Below are 21,712 nucleotides of genomic sequence, written 5' to 3' on the forward strand. Positions count from 1 at the left end.
GCAGAATTTCTCCTATCAAACCAAATGATGTGTCACTTTTGGCTATTCTGTCCCATTTTTAAACAACCCCAATGTTAGCAGTTGTTGATTCTGGGGGAGGAAAAAAAAAAAAAAAAAAAAAGCCACACAGAAGCATTTCAAGAGTCGTGGTGAGTAATGTCAAAGCCGGGGGCCAACTTTAATCCACTCACAACTGTACATTGAGATAAAGCAGTTATTTGGATGTTGGCGTGTGCAGGAACGGGAAATAAAACACACAACCCCATGACCATGCACGTGATCACCTTTAACACGTTATTTCTAACAATCCAGCTGACTCGGACGCATCAAGCGAGGAGAAGAGAGCTGTCTAAAACACAGAGAGCATACACACGAAAGAAGGAAAACAATGGAATATAGCAGAGTCTTGAACACAGGATACAGTACTGATATTTCAAATCGAGAAGAAACTCGCGTGCAAACAAAGTTTGCTTCAGTCGCATGTCATTTTTTAAAGAACAGATTTCAAACAATGAGTTTTTTCATCGGTGGAGTAATGAACACCACATCGCGATTACAGTCACGCAGCATGTTAATGTTAACTAGCTGAGAAGCCAATCCAACGCCATGTCGCGGTCAACAAAAACAACATGTACAAAAGTTGAAAGTGCTCGATGAGCATCAATAGGTGGTCGAGGAAGCCACTGGGAGGCTTCTTGGTAAAACGGGTTACAGCAAGAGTGGCAAGCTTGCCAGCATCTTTTGTCTACAGTAAATTAAAAAACATAAAAATGGAGTCTCGTTTTAGGAAGAACTTAAAAAAAAAAGGCAGATTGTCCGCCCTTGTTTTGCTGAAACTCGACAGTAGATGGCAGCAAAGTACAAACCAATTCCTAAAGCAAATTGCACATGTGCAAATCACATGCGACTTCAGTCCTTTTTTTTTTTTTTTTTTCAAAATCTTTAATAAGGCAGTTCTCCAATATAAAGTGCATGAATGCAGTCAGTCATCATGACCTGAGTAAAGCAATTGGAAGTGTGCTATAAGAGCCACTCGAAGGATCACTGATGAAAACATCCAGCAACCATTTGTCATTTTAGCAGCCTGACATCTCACGTCAAGCGCGCTTTACAAAAAAAAAAGCTCTTAACTTACATTTTTGATAATGTACTGCATGCTATTTAAGCAGTGAGGGCTTCTTTGTGCAAATTACAGTGTACTCTCTTGGATACTCAACCAAGGACTACTCTCCGATTTCATTCAATTCCTTTAAAAAAATAAAATAAAAAGCCACTTAAATTTTGACTTCTACTCTGTAATATTGAAAAATATCCAGATTTGAGCCAACATTTGGTAAACACGAAATATGCTCATATGCTGTTTGGTTTTGACTTTAATCTGGATCAAAATGGGAACATTTCTATTTGTCAGTATTTAGTTATTGCAACTGCTGTACTAATATTTTTTTATTGTAATTATTGTTAGCCTTATAGCATAACTACAAATCATTCAATTGCTCAACTCACGGTCCTAATATAAATAACAAAACGTCTTTGCTAAAAAAAAATAAAATAAAAAAAAATGTGTACAATTATGCCATTTAACCAATAACGTATTCGGTGCAAACCTTAAAAAAAAAAAAACTAACAAGCACCTTGGTGTTGACAGTAAGATTTGGGCGTGAGCTCGGGCCCGATACGTTCCTACCCTAACATAAACCAAGAGTCCAGCCCACTAGGCCCGGCCTCCATTTCCATCTGCAGCAGAACTTCGTACAAGATGAGCAACAAGGGAAAGGTCATGCTCAGCAGCTCGTACAGGAAGGCATAATCGTAGGCGTTGTCCCTGAGGTGGCTAGCCAAGTCCCGTGCTGCCCCGCGCACTTCCCGGCACACCCGCCTGGGGGCGCTACACACGGCGCGCGCCACGCTCGCGGGCCTGCTCAGCTGCTTCCTCAATACGGAGCTGAAGGTACCTGCTGCTGGCTGGCTCGGCGGGGCCACCGGACGGCCGGAGGAGGTGCGCTCTTCCGCAGCGGCGCATCGGCCCTCGAACCGGCTTCCGAAACGACTCTGCAACAGAGACACAGGATAAAAAAAACAAAAAACAAATAATGTGTTTTTAACATGAAAAATAGCATTTATAATGGGATTTATAAAACATCAAATAAAGACAAATAGAATGAAAATAATTAGTTTTGCCACATCCTTTGGCTTTGTTGTGCACACTCTGGCCACCTGGGGGCAGTATAATTCAGCCATACACGACATGGAGCCGGTCAAAACTACAGAAAGCCACAAAAGTTTGATAGTGCTTGTAGGGGCGCTTGATTATGAAGAAAATATTAATCCCGATTAATTTGGCAATAATTGAAATCACGATTAGGATGATCATTTGTTTTTTGGTGCAATACAAGTAAATGTAAAAAAAAAAAAAAAAAAAAAAAAAAAAAAACTACACACTGAAACACTAATTATGCAAGTTTCTTTTGGACTAAAGATTTTTATTAAATTAGTTAATTTAGAAAGAAAATGTGCAAATATATACATTTAAACAACTCAAAATTAGTATTAATATTTTTTTATTTTGTTTACAATTATGCAAATGTTGTAATTGTGGAGTGTAATTGAAATTGTAACTGAATTTTGATTAATTGCACAGCCCTATAGATACTAGGGATGTGACGATATCCAAACATCACGATACGATATCACGATATGAAGGTCATGATACGATAATTATCACGATATTGTGGGGAGGGGGGGAGGGGGTTGGCGATATTTAAAAAAGATCACAATATTGTGATAAAAAATACAAATAAAATAAAAAGCTCAATCTTGGGCTTTTGTACATAACAGCAATGTATATAAACCACCTACAATCTCTAATAACAATATTGAGGCACTTATTTGCTAATGCAAGCATACATTGAACGCTTCACAAGCAAATTAGATTCCCCTTCATTTGACTATTAGCATAGATTTTAAACATAGAAGGCCAAAACATCCCCTAATGAAAATTAAATTGAACTAATAAATAAGCCACTAGAGGGTGCTAGAATTGCACAAATGGAAATCAAAGTCACTTTTTAAACAGATGTGTTCCTTTTAAATATTGTGAACATGATGACGATATTGTGGCAGTTTTAATATCACGATATTGCCCTTACCGATACAAGATACCGATACAAGTACTCACCAATACCACTAGAACTTTTGGGGAAAGGGGGACAAAAAAAAAAAAAAAAGGAATATCAACCACTAAACCTAAAGCAAACCTACGTGGTTGCTTTAACTACACAATATTTTGTATCTTTGTTTAAACATTAATTTGTCATTAACAGCTATATAGACCCTTCCAGCTGACGTCACTGCTTAGCTTCCGCTGTGCCTCACGGAGGGCAAACATCCCATAACAAATGAATGTACATAGCTTGATTTTCGGCGAGCGTTTTCGTTAAAAGGTGGGAAATATGTCAAGTGTCACAAAAAATGTCCCGAGTAGGACACTAAATTACTGCGACTGATTTAAACCAACCGTTTGGAGCCGCTAGCTACAAAAAAACAATGGAGTTTGTTGGAAGGCAAAGTGGAAGCGGAAGCTTAAGGTATGTTGTTTTTTTGCTTGAAACAGTACGTCGATCACTACTTTCATGGTGTAAATTGTCATTCATTAAATAGTTTGTGTCCGGATATACTTGTCTTGCTGTATATCGAAGTTTTCAAGCTATCTTAGCTTGCTAGCTGCTAACAAACAAATTGACGGCCTAACTGTTGTGTGCTGATAGGTAGGATCCCAGAATGCAGACACAAATAAGATTTTCTCCAATTATTCACATTGAGACGCAGTACACCCGAAAGTCTTTAATAATTCAGCAACAAACACATTTTCCAGACAGCACCCACAGACAGTGAATCGCAAAGGACCAAAGACGGCATCACATAGGCCCAGACCTCACCCAAAGGACCATCATGAACATCACGCAGCCACTTGTTACACCAGTACCGACGCATAACAGGCACATAACAGGTCATGAACTCTGACACTAACAAACAAATTGACACCCTCCACCGCAAGGGGCGCACTTAAACGTGACGTCACACTGGAAGGGTCTATTTGAAAAGAGATATGGGACCTACCTTGCATTTGAACCTCTGTATATGATATCTCAGAGCAAATACTGACACGGTCAAACCGCATGCATCCACATTTGGGGTGCTTACCAAGCGTGCAGTCGCATTCCTATGGAGGCTTGTCCCGTTGTTCACTTGATTAAAGTGAAGCTTGCAGTACAATTTGCCTATCAGAGCACATCAATTGTTACTATGAATGCAACCACATCGGTCCACCTGCATAATCCAAAAAGATCTGTATCAACTATTGCACCCTTGCAAAGACAAAAATGTTACAAATTGAGATTCTCCGTTTTATGGCATGTTTCAGTGTACGCTTAAAATGTCAAGTTTTCATTCACTTGTGACCTTGAAGACAATATGCAGTGAACTACTGGCAAGTACTGAATTTCTGATACAGATCATATATTGGCTCAGATGAAACAGTGGCACAAATTGATGGTACCGTGTTGAGAGTCAAAGGCATGTGATCCCAGGCGCAGGGCAGAGCTGCAGGTGGCGCAGCGAAAGCAATCCCTGTGGAAGTAGAATCCCTCGGCACTAATCCTCTCCACCAAGAAAACGCGGCGACCGCATGAGCAGCACTTTTCACTGGGCTGGGGTAACGCACTTTGAACCGGGTTGCCCTGAGGAACACAACACACAAAGGATCATGATAGATTTGGAAGTTTTACATTCATAAACCTCATAAAAGGAACGTGAACTCCAAATATGGCAAATTTGTGTTGGAATGGGTGCTTAATTAGGAAAATTAGCACTCAATAATACTGTACTCTACAAAACATATAGTAATGTCATATTTTATTTGAATTGGATGGATAAAATTAATTAAACAGTTTTTATTTTACGGTACTGTCTATTGAATGCCACTCCTTCTGACGTACCTGCATTGGCCACATGGGGGCAGGCCGGTAATGATCACTGAGGCATTGTTTTGAATCCCACGAGAGTTCAAGGCAGCGGTAGCCTCTTTACATTTAATTATTGTTTTTTAATTAAATTAAAATTAAATAATCAATTGTATTCTACAGGACATGTCCCACGTCTTATGTACAAGTAGAGTTTTTTGGCCAAGGTTTGATGATGTAAATTTAGAGACAAGACGGGAACCTTTTTTTAAAAAAATATTAAGTTTCTTTTCTAAGAGCAAATTCAAGCAAGTTTCAACGCATTCAAAATCAAATTTCAGTTTTCTCTACTTCTATACTCAGAAAAAGCCATTATGCGCATGCTCAACATTATTTAAGCACATTAATGAATGCATGTTATGCTGTTTGAAATAACAAAATGTTTACAGCTATAGTTGGTTGTTTTGGTGCGTGTGTGTGTTTGAACAATTAAACCCCTTTCAACAATTTCAACCATACATTTGTGGAACCCACAGCCACACTGTGTGTGCTCAGTACAAACCAAAGGGGGAGACATATGCCAACATAAAAAAGCTTACTTCAAAATGAGTGGCAGATATATTTAATGTTTCTTATAATGATTACAACTATGTTAAAAAGTATTAGTAGTAGCAGCAGTAGTAAAGAAGAAAGTAGCACCAAAAAGCAAAACATGATAATATGCAACCCGTGAAAATTGCTTAGACATGTGGATGATGGTTCTTTACAGCGACAGACTGTATGGGATGGGTGGAGTAAAAACCACACAAAAACCTCCACACACACACACACACACACACACACACACACACACACACACACACACACACACAGTACAACCCCTAGCATAAAGTATGGAATCACTAGTCTTGGACGTGCACTCACTCAGACGTTTTATTCTGTAGATCAAACTCAGATAAAATGCATGAAACAGTCAAAAGGTCATTCCAAAGGGCAACATCTTGGCTTTCAGAAACATTAAAAAGAAATACAAAAAATAATATAAAAAATAAAAAACATTGTGCTGGTCAGTAAATGTTACTTTTATAGAGCAAGTGCAGGGAAATAAATATGGAACCACTGCATTCTGAGGAAATAAATATGAAAAACAGAGAAAGAAAAATCAATCAAAACACATCAGTAGTATTTAGTTGCACCACCTCTGGCTTTTATGACAGCTTGCAGTCTCTGAGACATGGACTTGATGAGTGACAAACAGTATTTGTTTTGTCCCTGTTATTATTATTTGTGTTTTTGTCTCTGTTATTATTATTTTGGTAATTAATAGCAAGTTGCTATAAAGTAAGACGTTTTGGTTTGGTCTAAGTACCTTACCTTTAAAAAAGGCGCTGCCCCTTTAAGAGAGAGACTGATACCGCACAACAAGACTGTGAGCTTCCTGCTCACGTGAGTACGGATTCAGGGAACGAGTAAAGAAGTTGTTGAGTTGTATCTTTTATTGGGTCCGTGAAAGGCATTCCCTGTAAGTATTTTGCATTTGAGTAATAGTAAATTAATGTAGAGTTGACCCCTTTAGAAATTGTTAATAAGCGCACTATTTACGTTGTTGAATGCCACGTCACGTTTGTTGCTCAAATTAGCAGTGATTAGCATAACATGATTGACTCATGAATATTTAATTTACTTGTTTATTCTGTAGTTGTTGCTACAGTTACACACCTGCCATATAAAGAAAAGGTCTAAACCCATCCTGGCGTCTGAGACTTATTGTGTGGAGGTGTTTAACTACCTGGATAGCAGAAAGGTTCTGTGAGGCCAGTACAGTATTCTTCATCAATCTGGTGCCAACTCTCTTTGATTGCAGTTGCCAGATCATCTTTGCAGGTTGGACCGTTTTTTGTTTTTGTTTTTTCAATTTCCACTACAGGTTTTAAATTGGGTTGAGATCTGGGCTAGTTGCAGGCCATGACATTGACTGGATGCGTCTTTCTCCAAGGAATGCTGTCACAGTTTTTGCTCTGTGGCATGATGCATTGTCATCTTGGAAAATGATTTCATCATCCCCAAACATTATTTCAATTGAAGGATTAAGAAAGCTGTCCAAAATGTCAATGTAAACTTGTGCATTTATTGAAGATTTAACCACAGCCATCTCTCCCCAGTGCCTTTGCCTGACATGCAGCCCCATATCATCAAGGACTGTGGGAATTTTGATGTTTTCTTTAGGCAGTCCTCTTTGTAAATATCACTGGAACGGCACCAAACAAAAGTTCCAGCGTCATCACCTTGTCCAATGCAGATTCGTGACTAATCACTGAAGATAACCTTCATCCAGTCGTCCACAGTCCATGACTGCCTCTCCTTAGCCCATTGCAGTCTTGTTCTTTTTTGTGTAAGCGTCAATGATGGTTTCCTTTTCGCCTTCCTGTATGTAAATCCCATTTCCTTTAAGCGATTTTGCAGAGTTCTGTCCCATACATTGACTCCAGCTTTCTCCCATTTCTTCTTCATTTGTCTTGTTGTGCATTTTCTTGTTTTCAAGACATATGGCCTTTAGTTGTTTGTCTTGACGCTTAGATGTCTCCCTTGGTCTACCAGTACGCTTGACTTTAGCAACCTTCCCATGCTGTTTGTACTTGGTCCAGATCTTCAATACAGCTGACTGTGAACAGCCCACATTGGCAAACATATGTGTAGAATTGCCTTCTTCAAGAAGTTTGATAATCTTGTCTTTGGTCTCAAGAGACATCTCCCTTGTTGGAGCCATCATTCTTGCCAATCCATCTGGTCCAGCAGCCCTCCACGGTGTGATAACTGCACTGTTTTTAACTGCTGACTAACGAGGTAGATGTCATTTGAGGCAGGTGCCCAATTAAGGAAAGGAAAATGACTGGGTGTGTCCTTATTTTCTGCTCAAAATGGAGTGATTCCATATTTTTTTCCTCAGAATGGAGTGATTCCATATTTATTTCCCTGCACTTGCTCTATTAAAGTAACATTTACTGACCAGCACAATGTTTTTTCTTAATTTCTTTTCGTGTTTCTGAAAGCCAAGATGTTGCACTTTGGAATGACCTTACGGCTGTTTCATGCTTTTTATCAGAGTTTAATCTACAGAATAAAAACATTGAGTGAGTGCTCTTCCAAGACTGGTGATTCCATACTTTTTGCTAGGGGTTGTACAACCGCATTCTCCTCCTCTGTGAGGTCCTGTTGCTGATCGAAAGCCCATTGCAGTCTTGTTCTTTTTTGTGTAAGCGTCAATGATGGTTTCCTTTTCGCCTTCCTGTATGTAAATCCCATTTCCTTTAAGCGATTTTGCAGAGTTCTGTCCCATACATTGACTCCAGCTTTCTCCCATTTCTTCTTCATTTGTCTTGTTGTGCATTTTCTTGTTTTCAAGACATATGGCCTTTAGTTGTTTGTCTTGACGCTTAGATGTCTCCCTTGGTCTACCAGTACGCTTGACTTTAGCAACCTTCCCATGCTGTTTGTACTTGGTCCAGATCTTCAATACAGCTGACTGTGAACAGCCCACATTGGCAAACATATGTGTAGAATTGCCTTCTTCAAGAAGTTTGATAATCTTGTCTTTGGTCTCAAGAGACATCTCCCTTGTTGGAGCCATCATTCTTGCCAATCCATCTGGTCCAGCAGCCCTCCACGGTGTGATAACTGCACTGTTTTTAACTGCTGACTAACGAGGTAGATGTCATTTGAGGCAGGTGCCCAATTAAGGAAAGGAAAATGACTGGGTGTGTCCTTATTTTCTGCTCAAAATTGAGTGATTCCATATTTTTTTCCTCAGAATGGAGTGATTCCATATTTATTTCCATGCACTTGCTCTATTAAAGTAACATTTACTGACCAGCACAATGTTTTTTCTTAATTTCTTTTCGTGTTTCTGAAAGCCAAGATGTTGCACTTTGGAATGACCTTACGGCTGTTTCATGCTTTTTATCAGAGTTTAATCTACAGAATAAAAACATTGAGTGAGTGCTCTTCCAAGACTGGTGATTCCATACTTTTTGCTAGGGGTTGTACAACCGCATTCTCCTCCTCTGTGAGGTCCTGTTGCTGATCGAAAGCACACGTGTAGAAAAAAGCAGACAAGGCCAAGCTCAAATGTGACTAGTGCTACATTTAAAGGATGCATTCATGTACTGTATTTGTGTGGTGGTTAGACAGATGCAGTCAACATGTTAAGAGTGCACTGCACTGATAAACAAAACACTTTCCGAAGCATTTTTTTTTTTCACCCACTCCAAAGTAGAGATGGGCCGATATTTGACATATTGGTACATATCGGTATCGGTCTGTTTTATTAATCTGACGGCCGATATGAGCGATCCATTTAAAACTCCGTCTTTTTGCTTGGAATGCAGCCCAGAGCGTCTCTGTCTTTTATGGAGTCCAACTCCAGCAACGTAACGCCCATAGCAGCATTTGATTGGTTAGCCGTGCAAGAGCCAGAACCAATCAGTAGTGTATGCCGTGAATCACAGTAGCCGGTCACACACGCACCCACGGACACAACGCGAGACACATGCTTCGAAGGTAAGTTAAAAGAGACTCTGCCGAACTTTTCACCATGATAAGCTAAACACATTGAATTATGTTGTGTATTAAATGCACTATATGAATGGAGCTGCATTGCCTTGCATTGAATCCCCGCTAGCTAACAGTGGTGTGTTCAGCTTAGCATGTAGGCTAACACCCAGTAGCTAATTCGCTACTCGGGGAGGGAATCACACACATTTTCACTTAATTAAGTAAATAATGTTTGTTAGAAAGGTTCCAAATATTAACAGTTGTCATTATTATATTGTCTAGTTCCATGTTAAGAGTAGAGTAATGTCATTATATTTACCTCTCGTGACGCACACATTGTATTCTGTGGTCACGTCCACTACTTGTTGTATAGCGGTTATTATGCAGTGAGATGCCACAGTGACACTAAATAGCGTTTAGTTACTTTATATTGTGTTTATTTGTCGCACTGGTTTGCCATTGTGTGCCTTAAGCTTCGACGTCGATTTGATTGACAGCTCGTTGTGCACCTCGTTAAAGTCCGCTCCGTAACTAATTAAGTGTCTCAAACACCGTTTAACTACACGAACGTGTTCTCTTCCGTATGTTTGGCATTAGTAGAGAAGTGCACTAAAGTATAGTGTGCTTATTTGCTTGTTTTGTCTCTCTTTTCACGTCATGTCTGCCGTCAGTTGGGACATTATCCTCTCAATGGATGCCACTAATATGTAACATCTACGGCCGTACACAGCTGCAATTAATGTTCAGTGATGTAATTTCGTTACGTGCATCATACTTTGAATAATGAGCTCATGTTTGGTGTGTTGTATAACTTTCTCGTGTGTTAGTAACTATTCATTGTGGACAGCTAAGATAGTGCTTGTTAATGTGAATTAGCAATGTTGCAGCACAGTTATTAGTTAGACAAGTACATCTGTGCCATTAAGTGATACAGTACAGTACAGTAGTGAGAGAATAGTGTGCCCATATACACACACGTGTCTATAAGTGTAAAACACATTAAACAGCAGAAACTGGCAGCGGTCCACCGCAACAATGTCTGTTTAACCAAGTTATTCTTACTATTATTATAACCAAGTTATTTTACTCTACCTTTTTCTGCGTTGATTGGGGCATCATAAGTGGCAGTAAACTACATGATGAAGTGTCTTTTGACAGTTCTCTTGTAGAGAGGAGTAGCATGATATTGCTGTTCTCGATTTAAGATCCTCAGCTTATCAAAACTGTCTATATGGTAACAATAACAATAATCATAATAAGGTCTACAAGAACTGTATGGTGTTCAGGGATGAATAGTTTTTCTCATGGAATTTTTTTTTTTTTTTTTTTTTTTTTTTTTTTTTTTTTTTTTTTGCTGTAGTAATAAGTAATGCCACAGCTGATGCACATTTTGAATGACAGGGTTCCTCCTATTACTTCAAAATATAAAAATATAACATTTATAGAATAAAACTACAAGTATCCCAAATGCTATAAAAGGTAATGTCACATTGGCCCCCACATTTAACTCCCCCCGCCACCAACGTCTTATTGCAGATAGAAGGATGTAAAATGAAAAGTGCAGTGTGAGAATCCATTGTAAAGAACGGTTAGGGTTTGCATTATTCCAAAATTTGGTGCCAACATTTTAACTTTTACTGCAAATGAATATCGGCTTCAAATATCGGTTATCTGCCTCCTTGACTACCGATAATCGGAATCGGTATCGGCCCTGAAAAAAGCATATCGGTCTATCTCTACTCCGAAGTCTTCCAGCAAGTGTGAGTTATGTATATAGTCGCAAACAGGGTCACACTACTTGCCCACATACTGTCATGCAGGGGTGGTCCAAGTATGGCTCTATCCTTTCATCCAGCCCATGAACATTGACATGATCAAGAGTTTTATAATATTTGTTGCATGTATGCAGCAGTTATTCGTCACTCGCATTAAATAGTTGCTCAATAGATTCATTCTAAATAATATAATGGAAAAAAATAGTATTTGGTCAATTTATCGAAAATAAAATGTGTAAACTTACAATCAGCATTTTTTATGGATTTTTTTTTAATAACAGATCAATTCATTATGAATATAAATATTAGTAAAATAAATCATTGTATGTTTAAGTTTTTAGTAATTTATCAAATAGTGGTTGATTATAGAAAATTTTAAAAAGATCTGAACTTAATAATTTTACATATACATAACATTTTTTAATAAAGTTATTAAATATCAATTGTAACAAAAATAGAAAAAGGAAATTTTACAATATAGCGCGTCTATTAATTATTAATTAAATACTTAGTTAATTTATTGTAAATAAGCAAATAAAATTATTAAAATTTTAAAAAATTACATATACCTATGAACTTAATATTTATATTCATGCTATTGTGCAATGATTCATTTTTGTAGACTATAAGTAAAAAATAAATAAAGTACAGGAAATAAATATGAACTATTTTGTATCCATTACCATTTCAATAATTTGGTTAACTTATTGTAAACAAAAGTACAAGTAAATAACATTTTTCATACACATTTAACATTTTATATACTTTACTTTATTTGTAGTTCACACTGTAATTATTAAATGTAAAATTAGAAAATTTTCATTTAATTATTTATTAATTTGTTATTACCTCATGTTTGAATTAGTAGGCCTGTCCATGTCTTTCAAAAATCAAATGTGGCTCTTGAGTGCAACACCCCTTCTGTAGTGAACTATACTTATACCATCTCAAAGTAAACATCATCAATGGTCACTCATTCATGACCAAAAATCCCTGCAGTATGATCAAAATCTTTAATCTAGACTTTGAACACGAATACACACATGCAAGAGTGCCAAAAAATGCAAACAAACACAAGCCAGGCAGGGAGGGGTCAAAGGGCGAGCATGTGATAGTCACCTTGATAACAACAGAGCTGTCTGCTGAGATCAAACCGTTGAGGTGAAGCGCTTTCTCCTTTATGCTCTTTGACTGAAACTCTCTAGCTTGTTGTGATTGAGCTTTTTTCTAAAACATGAAACGGGAACCAAAGATCAGTCTTTCTGTCTGATCACACGCAAACTACCGCTACTAAGCAGCTTCTGCACAAAAATAACACACTCATCTCCATTCACTATGAGCAACATAGTAAAATATTCACTCTTCTGCTACTTCTATAGTTAAGAGTTTGACTAACAAGCGTGAGACAGAATGTGAAGCTCACATTAGTTCACACCACCTAGTGTTCAAACTGCGGTGGAACACAAACATGAGAAAGCCATAGAAAACCTGATAGAGGGCACTCGATGGCTCAAGTAAAAAAAAAAAAAAAAAGAAATACAAAAATAAAAAATAAATAAAACTTTGGAGTTTAGAAGAAGATTGACCGAGCCCTGCCAAACCGAAAATAGGGAAAATTATTGATACTTGTTACTATATTAGCATATAGATGCCACAAGATGGCAGCAAATCACTGCCTTGGTCTATGGTGAACATTATGGTCATGGACTTAAGGTTAGCATCAATGCTAATAGGCTCAGGTCAGGCTCTCAGAATGAAATTGGGTACATGTTATTGCTAAAATTACAAATAGACATTTATTTAGGATTTACAGTATATTTTTAAGTACTTTCAACTGTTCTCTTTGCTTCACTTTCTATGTTAAGCTAATGCCATTTACTGGCATTTAGGATTTACACTATATTTTTAAGTAAATGCTAACTGTTCGCTTTCGATGTTAAGCTAATGCTAATGTTTGGTTTGGAGCGGATGGCTTCATATTACATTTTTTTTTAAAGACAAAATAAATTGGAACATTTATGCTAATTAGGAGTAAACAACATCACCAGAGAGCAGATAGGTTCAACACATGGTCAACTACTAAATGACAAGCTAACAATCACAGGAGGAACAGGTGGCCCATCTTGTAAAACAAGACTTCATACATTCATTTTCCTCACGAAACCCCTTTACGTCAAGATATATCATTTTAACTTCAGTAAATGTGTACAATAGCCAGATGTGAGCCACTGCCTGACCGAACCCACACTACACACATACATATACTCATATGCGCGCATGTTTGAGCCAATAATCTGCCATAACCTGTGCCAAGTTTGCTGGCCTCCTCCTGTCGTGTTCCAACTGGAGGGATAATTACCGGGATGACTTCACTATCTGACTAAAGTTACACAAGGTTAAGATATACTTCTATAATAACCATTCCATTTCTTCTTCACATTCCATCATAACATGCAAAAAAATAAATAAATCACACTTAAGGAATCGGAGTGAAGGAGGTCACGAGGGAAGGAGGAGGAGGAGGAGGAGGAGGAGAACAATTCACCTCACAGATGAGTTCATCCACCTCCTTGAGGCGCTGCAGAACTCGGGACATGAACGCCACCGCAGAGTGGACGGAGGGTGCGGTACACATTTTGCTCTCTGGTTCTGGCGAGGTCTTGACCTGCTGGTGTGTCTGAGCCACATGTCTGAGCTTCACGACAGAGAAGCAGCACTGCGGCCGAGGCGGGAGCTCCCAGGCTTTGGGTCGAGGCTCCGTGGGGACTAAGTTTTGTGCCGCACGTCTGATATCGACTTGAAACTGAAAAGTGATGACACACGCTGTCACCAAACTGAATGCTGAGGTTTATTGATGGAATCGCACTGGTGGATTGACATGCTTCAGCCCATCACTCGATTACTAAACCACTTACAGGTCACGGCAGCCATGTCCTGAATTAATTTACGTATGTGAATATGAATGCCTATTTACACAAAATAAGCATTGTTTTTGCATTTTGTTCAGTGTAGCGAATGTGATGTGGCCAGACAAACAATAATAATAATAATAATCAAGGTATGGTATGTCCTGAACCGTGATTTTTCGCAATTACACATTATTGGTGGTCTCACCGGTTTAACCGGCCCCCTGAGGGAAAGCAGGACTATGATGTGGCCCGTGACGAAAACAAGATTAACATCCCTGACTTCTTGAACTGATTAGTCAATCACAGAAGTGAGCTATGTGAATCACTACTCTACCATGTTACATCCCACAAACTTCAAAACATTAGCGCATTTAAACAGTGTTTGGATTGGTTTCCTTATGCAATCAGCTTTGAGTGATAATCCATCACAGCGAATTTATTACCAGCTGAGCTTTATAGGAGGATAAAATGATGTAATCAGCTCAATCAAGAAGTGCGGTTACAACTTTGTAATAATGTGGCACTTTGAGTTCTTATGTGACCTTTTGTAAAATGATAAACACTAACTAATCACTTTTACTATACTGTTTGTTTATTTTTCTTGTGCACCAAGAACTGCTGAGTTGTACCCAGGAACAAATTCACCCTCCTGTTACCTTGAAGGTTCCGAGCAATGCTAGCATGTTTTACCCTTGAATGAGTGACATTTTTGGGAGGGTTGTTTATGTTTCAAGGCTTCACTTGATTTAATGGGTACAACTGGGAAAACTAAAACAACATGATATATTTCAGTCTCTGCTATCCCGTGCACATTGTTGTTATACACATCAATTTCTTTTTATTTTTTTTCTAGGGTAATTTACTAATTTGATTTTATTAGGTTTGTTTGTTGACTCCCAAACCTGTGTGTGCACAAAGGTCAAGAGAGAGTGAAATATATCATCATGTTAATTTACAGTTATTTTACTTTTCCCAGTTGTTTCTATTAAATTAGGCAAAGTATTGAATTAGGTCAAATTGGCCACAAAATTTAGTAGCTCATTTTTCCTTTCAGACATGTCATTGTAGCACCGTCCAACGCAACAGTTTCCAACGCAACATATACACATTAAGCCGCAGAAAAGAAAAAGGGCCGACGGGATGAAGTCAAACCTGATTAAGAAAGTTAATAAGAGGCCTGAGATATATGCAAGTATTATGTCTCAGTCATTGTGACAAAATGTCTTTTCAATGTAGACTATAATTTTGTTTCTTTTTGTTGGGGTGAATTATTGGCCTTTTTTTTTTTTTTTTTTTTTTTTCTCCTGATGTCTGAAACAAGCATGGCTGAGGTTAGGTCTATCGCAAGTTGCTTCAAACTTCTTCCAACTTAAAGGGTTTATTTGCCTATTGGCCATATTAATGATATCCCAACCTGAGATGCTGCAGATACACAATATTAAGTATGACTAATAATAAGTTGAAGTACCATGAGGGGATACCATGAGAAAAATGGCAGAAGGAAGGGAAGACGCTGAGGCGCTGGACAACTGTTGCTATGACAACTGCGAGGGGCAGCAGGTTGCTGGGGTTTAAAGGTCATATTAGTGCATGTTTTTGGTCAACCCTTTGCTGTTTTAACAGATTTCCCTCACTAACGAGGTTGTGAGGACTGCACACTGCACTCTTTTGAATGACAATTCCAAAGTAGTAGAATCTAAAAGTGACACATTGCGATGCAAACAATTTTGGCGGTGTTTCAATGTCAAACAGAGGAATTTGTTGGATGCTGATAAGTGAAAGGAGTGATGGCTAAAGAATGTAAAAAGAAAAATGTTCCTCTAATAAGCTGAATAGTACACCGTAGGAAAATATGCTAATATGCGTGGATTCTCATGTTGTCTACTAGACTGCAATGTGGCTTCATGGTGCTACCTGTGTCTCAGGTGGAGGCTTGCGTAGGATGGGAGGCGATAATTGAAAGTGTGCCCACTCGGCAGAGTCGAGAGTTTGAAGAGGGGAGGGACTCTCACAGTCTGACTGGGATTTGGCAGAAAGGTCAGGAAGAGAGTTAATAAAAAGGCACAGTGCTGGGAGAGGCTGAAAGGATCAAATGCTGGGTGTAAGAGACCAGAAGAGAAAAAAAAAAACTTTAGCAGCAGAAATAGGAACATTTTTGGCAGAGAAACCACAGACAGCTCTCAAAGGTCCAACTCACAGCATTTGAAACAGGAAAGATGTCATTTATACACAAATCAATGGAAATGTATTGCCTCTCTATAAGACTACATTGAAAACGGTTGCAAACTACAATGCAAAATTATTAAAAATAATAACAGACAAAACTATACCTGTTTCCGTTGGGTGTGGCTTACTGTGTTCTCCATTTTGGCCTGCAACTGTGTAGCCATTGAGCGCACTTTGTTCTCTTTGGGTTCTCTTCTGTCCCACATTAAAGATCCTTTAGTGGACAAATTGGTGGCCTGAAAGGGAGACAGACAGCATCAATCTATCTAACATACATACTGGTACACATTATTTGAGTTAGGTAGGTAACGTTTCACAATGAATATTTCAACAAACCTCCTCCAGGTAAGTGCCAAGTTTTCTCCTCCTTTTGTAAATAGCATCTGTACCATCAGTCTTTTTCTCATCCTACAATCCAGCAGAGTTGGAAAAAAAACAAAGAAGAACACGACAGAAAAATTTGCATTCAAACAAGTTTATAATAAATAAAGACAAGAGGGATGTTCAATGTTACCTTCGGAACTCGTTTTCTTGGCACAGCAAGATTAAGAACATTATTATTACTTCGAACTTCCTTAGATGGATAATCTTCACTGTTGTCATCCAGTCGGCTGGAGCCTGCGGTACATGTGACTGAATTAAAGCTCTCAGACTTTCCACATCACACAGCCATAAACGTCAAATAATATCAGTGCATAATGCCCAGAACAAACTATATTGTCTTAGAAGTTAGTGAACTGATGCTGGCAAGCAATTCACTTGAAATATACAACTACCGTCTCAGAGTGACATAAATGTATGGATGAAGTTAAATAATGTGAGTGGCCCTTCTGAAAGTGTCAGTCCACAGCTGTTCGCAGCGCTGGTACAAATACACATTCCACACATTGCTGCATTCTTGACTGGTAGGAATTCATAACACACACAGGAAATCAACTGAAAAGAGAATACTTTCTCTTTGCCTGGAGAATTCGTATTTCTTTTCGAAGCAACTTATTAAAACGATACAAAGATGAAGATGTGTATAATAAATGTAAAAAAAAAAAAAAAAAAAAAAAAGGCAGTTAGCAACATACATAAGCACAGCGCCATACTGTATATCAGACTACAGACAGTATAATATGGATTGAGCATAGAGCATAGTCTGGGTTTAGTACCTGCATCAGGTAAAGGTGTGCCTCGGAAGAGTTCGTAGATTTTGGATAGGTAGTTGATGAATTTGGTCTTCTGCAGCTCCAGGGAGCCACTCAGCTCTTTCACAGATGTGAATGGTCTGATCCCAAATTCCCGCTCTGCGATGTCAAAAGCCAGCTGGAGGTTGTCGGCCTGGTTTTCCTCATTTAATGACTCAAAGTCTCTGAGGGACAAAAGATGATAGTGACTTGTGTGGGAGGCAGATCATGTACTGTACATGTCATGATGTTTTCTTGCTTCTACAGTCTATACTGAAGTTAGCGTGTCCTGTGCATGTCTTTTAGTATTTATTGTGAGTAGGTGGGGGGTTATTAACTATCAGAGATGATCTGAATAACAAGACAGGAAGTTGCAAAAGGCAACCAATGGGCCTATCAAGTGACGGCAAGCTGGGTATAGCATAAAGTACACAAGGGTGCGAGAAAGTTCCTGTAAAGTGAGAAATCAGGGCTTGTAAATTTCACACATCACATGCGTGTTGTTCACGTCGTCAAATATGCATGATTAAGCGGGGGAAAAACTCACCAAGTTAAAATAAGGTTTCAAAATTGTGGAAAATTGCAGCACTAAACTGTCAAATAGCACTGCAATGACCTGGAACTGGAAGTCTAGATGTTATGTCGTCTAGTGTCTGTCTTTAAACCTAGACCTCACTACATGTTTGAGCCACAAAAATATATTCACTTAAAACCTCAGAAACTGGGTGATCACGCATCAACGAGGCACTCGAAATCACCAAGAACAGTATGAAGACTGTCCACGCGCTGGCAGCGATATCAGACTCCCCCTTTCCCTTCGAGCTCTCCCACTTTTTCTGCGTGACGTGCGCGCGCAATCACTGTCAACTACGAGGCACTCTAAAGTAGTCACACCAGTGGACTATGTGAAAGGAAAGATTTCGGGGTGTAGGCATAATTTGCTAGCTAACTGTGTCACAATTGTCAGATAACTGTAATGTATTTAGAAACAAGGCTGTGAATTCACTTGATAAGGTCTCTACTATTAGCAGAGCAGTGGTTTGCACAAAAACATTCTTGCTCCTTTTTCTGCCGGAAAAATGGCACCAAACGACTTGATAAACGGTTGAATAGAAACAGCTCTAGCGTCTCCGCCAATACTGACAGTATGCAGACACCATCAGAAATAACGGCAAAGAGCGCACTAACCTAGCAACACACACGTTTAGACCCCCCCTTTCTTCTCATTTTTCTTTACTTTCTGCAAACCTACTCACTTTGCACAATTCCAATGTGCTGACAGGCGTACATGAGGAGGAGGAAAAAGGGGGGTGAATGCCAGCGCGTTCTTGAACACTTGCAGGACCACATGAAATTGCAGTGGCATGCAAGAAGGTATGAAGGCAATAATTTAAGCAGGAGAGGATATAATTTGTTCTGTAAATGGACTCATCCAAAGCTGTAATCCAGAAAAGTACAAAGCACTGGCAAAGAATCCTGAGTGTGTTTAACACACACACACACACACATTAGAGTTAGTTGTTAGTTTGTAAAGTCGTAATGTGGCAAAATACATCTTCAGTTTACGTACATCAGATGGGGATTGAACCTGTGGATCAAGGCACACAAGGCGAGGCTACTACTCCAAGAGAACGTCAGGTCTGTGATTGTTACATTCCTGTAACCTTCAGTCTGTTTCTGGCACCATGTGAGAAGCCTCGCCGGCCTGATTTCAGATTCTGTGGAGGAAACGCAAGCAAGTTGAGTTTCACTATCAAAGTCCAAGCGGGTAGACGCCGGAATGAAAGCGCCACTCCCACAAAGTTAATGCAAAGGTCAAGAACTGGCCCAAGATCCACACAGGAACATTTCAAAAGCAACTTTGTTTCCACTTTGGATTTAAATCAGGAAGCAAAAGTAACTCTGAACTTGGCGAGTGAAACGTTTTTGCACGGTAACTCCCATTTCATAGCTTCCTCCTCACAGTGAACCCATGTGTAAAAACAAACCACAGAATATGACTTCCTCTCTGCATGCAAGTTAGTTTTAGCTTCTAAAAACTCTTCAAAGTAAGAGTCAGGTGACATTGCAGCTGTGATTTTTCTACCTCGTCGGCAGATATTAACAGGTCGACGGATGGAGGTGGGACGCTCCAGAGAGCATGAACTCAGCTCTCCGTTCAAGTACAGGTGGCGCACCTGAAGAAAAAAAAAAAAAAAAAAAAAATTAAAGCAAGCATCTTTTTTTCTCAGGCACAAAATAAATTTCAATGTCTCCTATTTTGCACCTGGTTAGGCTTGACACATGAGGAAATGAAGTTGGGGTATCGCGTTATTGGGTCGATGGTGTACTGGTCCACGTTTTTGGCGATGTTCTCAGGTGTCGTTTGTGGAAGCAACCTGTAAATGCTTTCTCTAAACACACAAAACCTACCATTACAAATACAGTCAACTGCCGATAGGCTGGTGAGTTCAGTATATATTACACAAGATTATGTGTTTGTGCTGTTTTCAACACATACCTCTCTGCCAGCAACTCAAGAACTGCTCGATCCTGAGCCCAGCCCTTCACCATCCAGGCCAAGTCAAAGGCAGCCAAGAAGCCTCTCGCACAGCCCGTCCCCATGGGCCAGAAAGGCTGCAAATGTAACAGACACAAACACAAGCCATATGTTATAACCCGTCAAGACATTGTGGACTACTGTATCCTTCAAAGTCTTTCCAGAAGACCAACTCCATAGTTTCATCCATTTTTACCCTCGGTTTCAAGATGTGATTTAACCTTACATCCCCTTACCTCCAACAGGCTATCGCCCACTAACGCAACCAGCAGCTGATGTCCGAATCTCTCCCTGACCAGGGCAGCGTTCTCGGAGGCGTGCATGCTGGTGAAGTCGAACATGGCTACGTCGGGCTGCCCTGCGTGGTTCATGGCGAAGTCCAGCGTGGGAAGCTGGTAGTTGGTGCCGAAGTCGGCAGCCTCTCGGGCGTAGCACAGGAGAGCTTCCTGGTTGACGTTATCGCTGCTCAGCAGCCTCTGTGTCTCCATGTAATCCTGTCAAGCAACAAGGACAGTATCAGCCTCAGCTATGTTTTTTTTTTTGTTTTTTTTGTTTTTGGTTTTTGTTGTTTGTTTTTTTTAAGCCTATCTTCGCACTGATTTTTTTTTAAATCAGTAAATCAGAAGTACATGTTTTTAACTTAATTTCATCCCTGAATTTACTAACAACCAAATTGCTATTCACGCATGCATTATATTTTTCCAACTTTTGCTGAGCCACTGCCACATATTTTACATTCGAAAGCTCTCATAGCACACCAACAAAAATTTCTAAATATATGCGTTTCCATTCAATTGTTGACTGATGATAAGCCTAATATACTATTTTAAAAGTTTGTATATATATATATATATATATATATATATATATATATATATATATATATATATATATATATATATATATATATACATACATATATACATATATAGATTTAATTTCAAAATACATTTAGATTGTACAGTATAATTTTAATAAACTAACCCCAAAACACCAACATCTTCTTGGAAAGTTTTCTTTTTTAATGGCACTCTCTCTGCTTAAAATAAAAATAACATAATTAAACAGAGTGTAAATAACTAAATGGTTTGTGCATTATGATTAGAGCTGTCAAACAATTACATTTTTAATCAGATTAATTATATCTTAGAATTTTGATTAATCACGATTAATCACTTAAGGAAAAAGGCTTATTAATCAACATTTTTTGCTTGCTAAATTTAAAGAGCACCTGTTATGTGTTAATTCTTTTGACATTTAATGTTATGAGGACGTCTTCACGTCTTCCCTACATTTTTTTTATCCATTGCACATGCTCATCCTTCTCTTTTTCTAATCAGTTAATTACTTGCATAATAAAACGGGGGAAAAATGACACCAATAGTTTGACATGAACAATTATTCTGAATGTCATACGCACACATTTTTTAAATGCTTTACTTTAATGCATGTAGTTATGTTTATTGCTCGACAAACACAACCTGTGCTACCTTTAATGTAACCATTCGCTGTCAGCTAAAGGATCATCTGCAGTCAAGATTAATAGTGTGATTAATCTGCGTTAATAAATTATTAATGC

At 38.7% G+C, this 21,712-nt stretch overlaps 1 protein-coding gene across 5 annotated transcripts in view; it reads right to left on the reverse strand.

Moving 5' to 3' along the window:
* Positions 1 to 154: 154 nt before the first annotated feature.
* mical2a (microtubule associated monooxygenase, calponin and LIM domain containing 2a) overlaps positions 155 to 21,712 on the reverse strand; it is a 52,503-nt gene continuing 30,945 nt past the window's right edge. For 2 of the 5 annotated variants that reach the window (XM_077518460.1, XM_077518461.1), the window contains exons 8-21: positions 20,370 to 20,627; positions 20,095 to 20,210; positions 19,861 to 19,987; positions 19,681 to 19,771; positions 19,165 to 19,312; positions 17,580 to 17,779; positions 16,937 to 17,040; positions 16,759 to 16,830; positions 16,527 to 16,658; positions 16,111 to 16,215; positions 13,833 to 14,090; positions 4,559 to 4,739; positions 4,204 to 4,280; positions 155 to 2,052 (exon numbers count right to left, since the gene is read on the reverse strand). In XM_077518460.1, coding sequence (XP_077374586.1) covers positions 1,684 to 2,052; positions 4,204 to 4,280; positions 4,559 to 4,739; positions 13,833 to 14,090; positions 16,111 to 16,215; positions 16,527 to 16,658; positions 16,759 to 16,830; positions 16,937 to 17,040; positions 17,580 to 17,779; positions 19,165 to 19,312; positions 19,681 to 19,771; positions 19,861 to 19,987; positions 20,095 to 20,210; positions 20,370 to 20,627 — 2,238 coding nt within the window. In that variant the 3' untranslated portion in view covers positions 155 to 1,683. Of the gene's footprint in view, positions 2,053 to 4,203; positions 4,281 to 4,558; positions 4,740 to 12,406; positions 12,515 to 13,832; positions 14,091 to 16,110; positions 16,216 to 16,526; positions 16,659 to 16,758; positions 16,831 to 16,936; positions 17,041 to 17,579; positions 17,780 to 19,164; positions 19,313 to 19,680; positions 19,772 to 19,860; positions 19,988 to 20,094; positions 20,211 to 20,369; positions 20,628 to 21,712 lie in introns of all 5 variants that reach the window. The other 3 variants (XM_077518464.1, XM_077518462.1, XM_077518463.1) reach the window with 3 other exon arrangements.

Source organism: Festucalex cinctus, chromosome 4 (assembly GCF_051991245.1).
Source record: "Festucalex cinctus isolate MCC-2025b chromosome 4, RoL_Fcin_1.0, whole genome shotgun sequence".
Taxonomy (NCBI): Eukaryota; Metazoa; Chordata; class Actinopteri; order Syngnathiformes; family Syngnathidae; genus Festucalex; species Festucalex cinctus.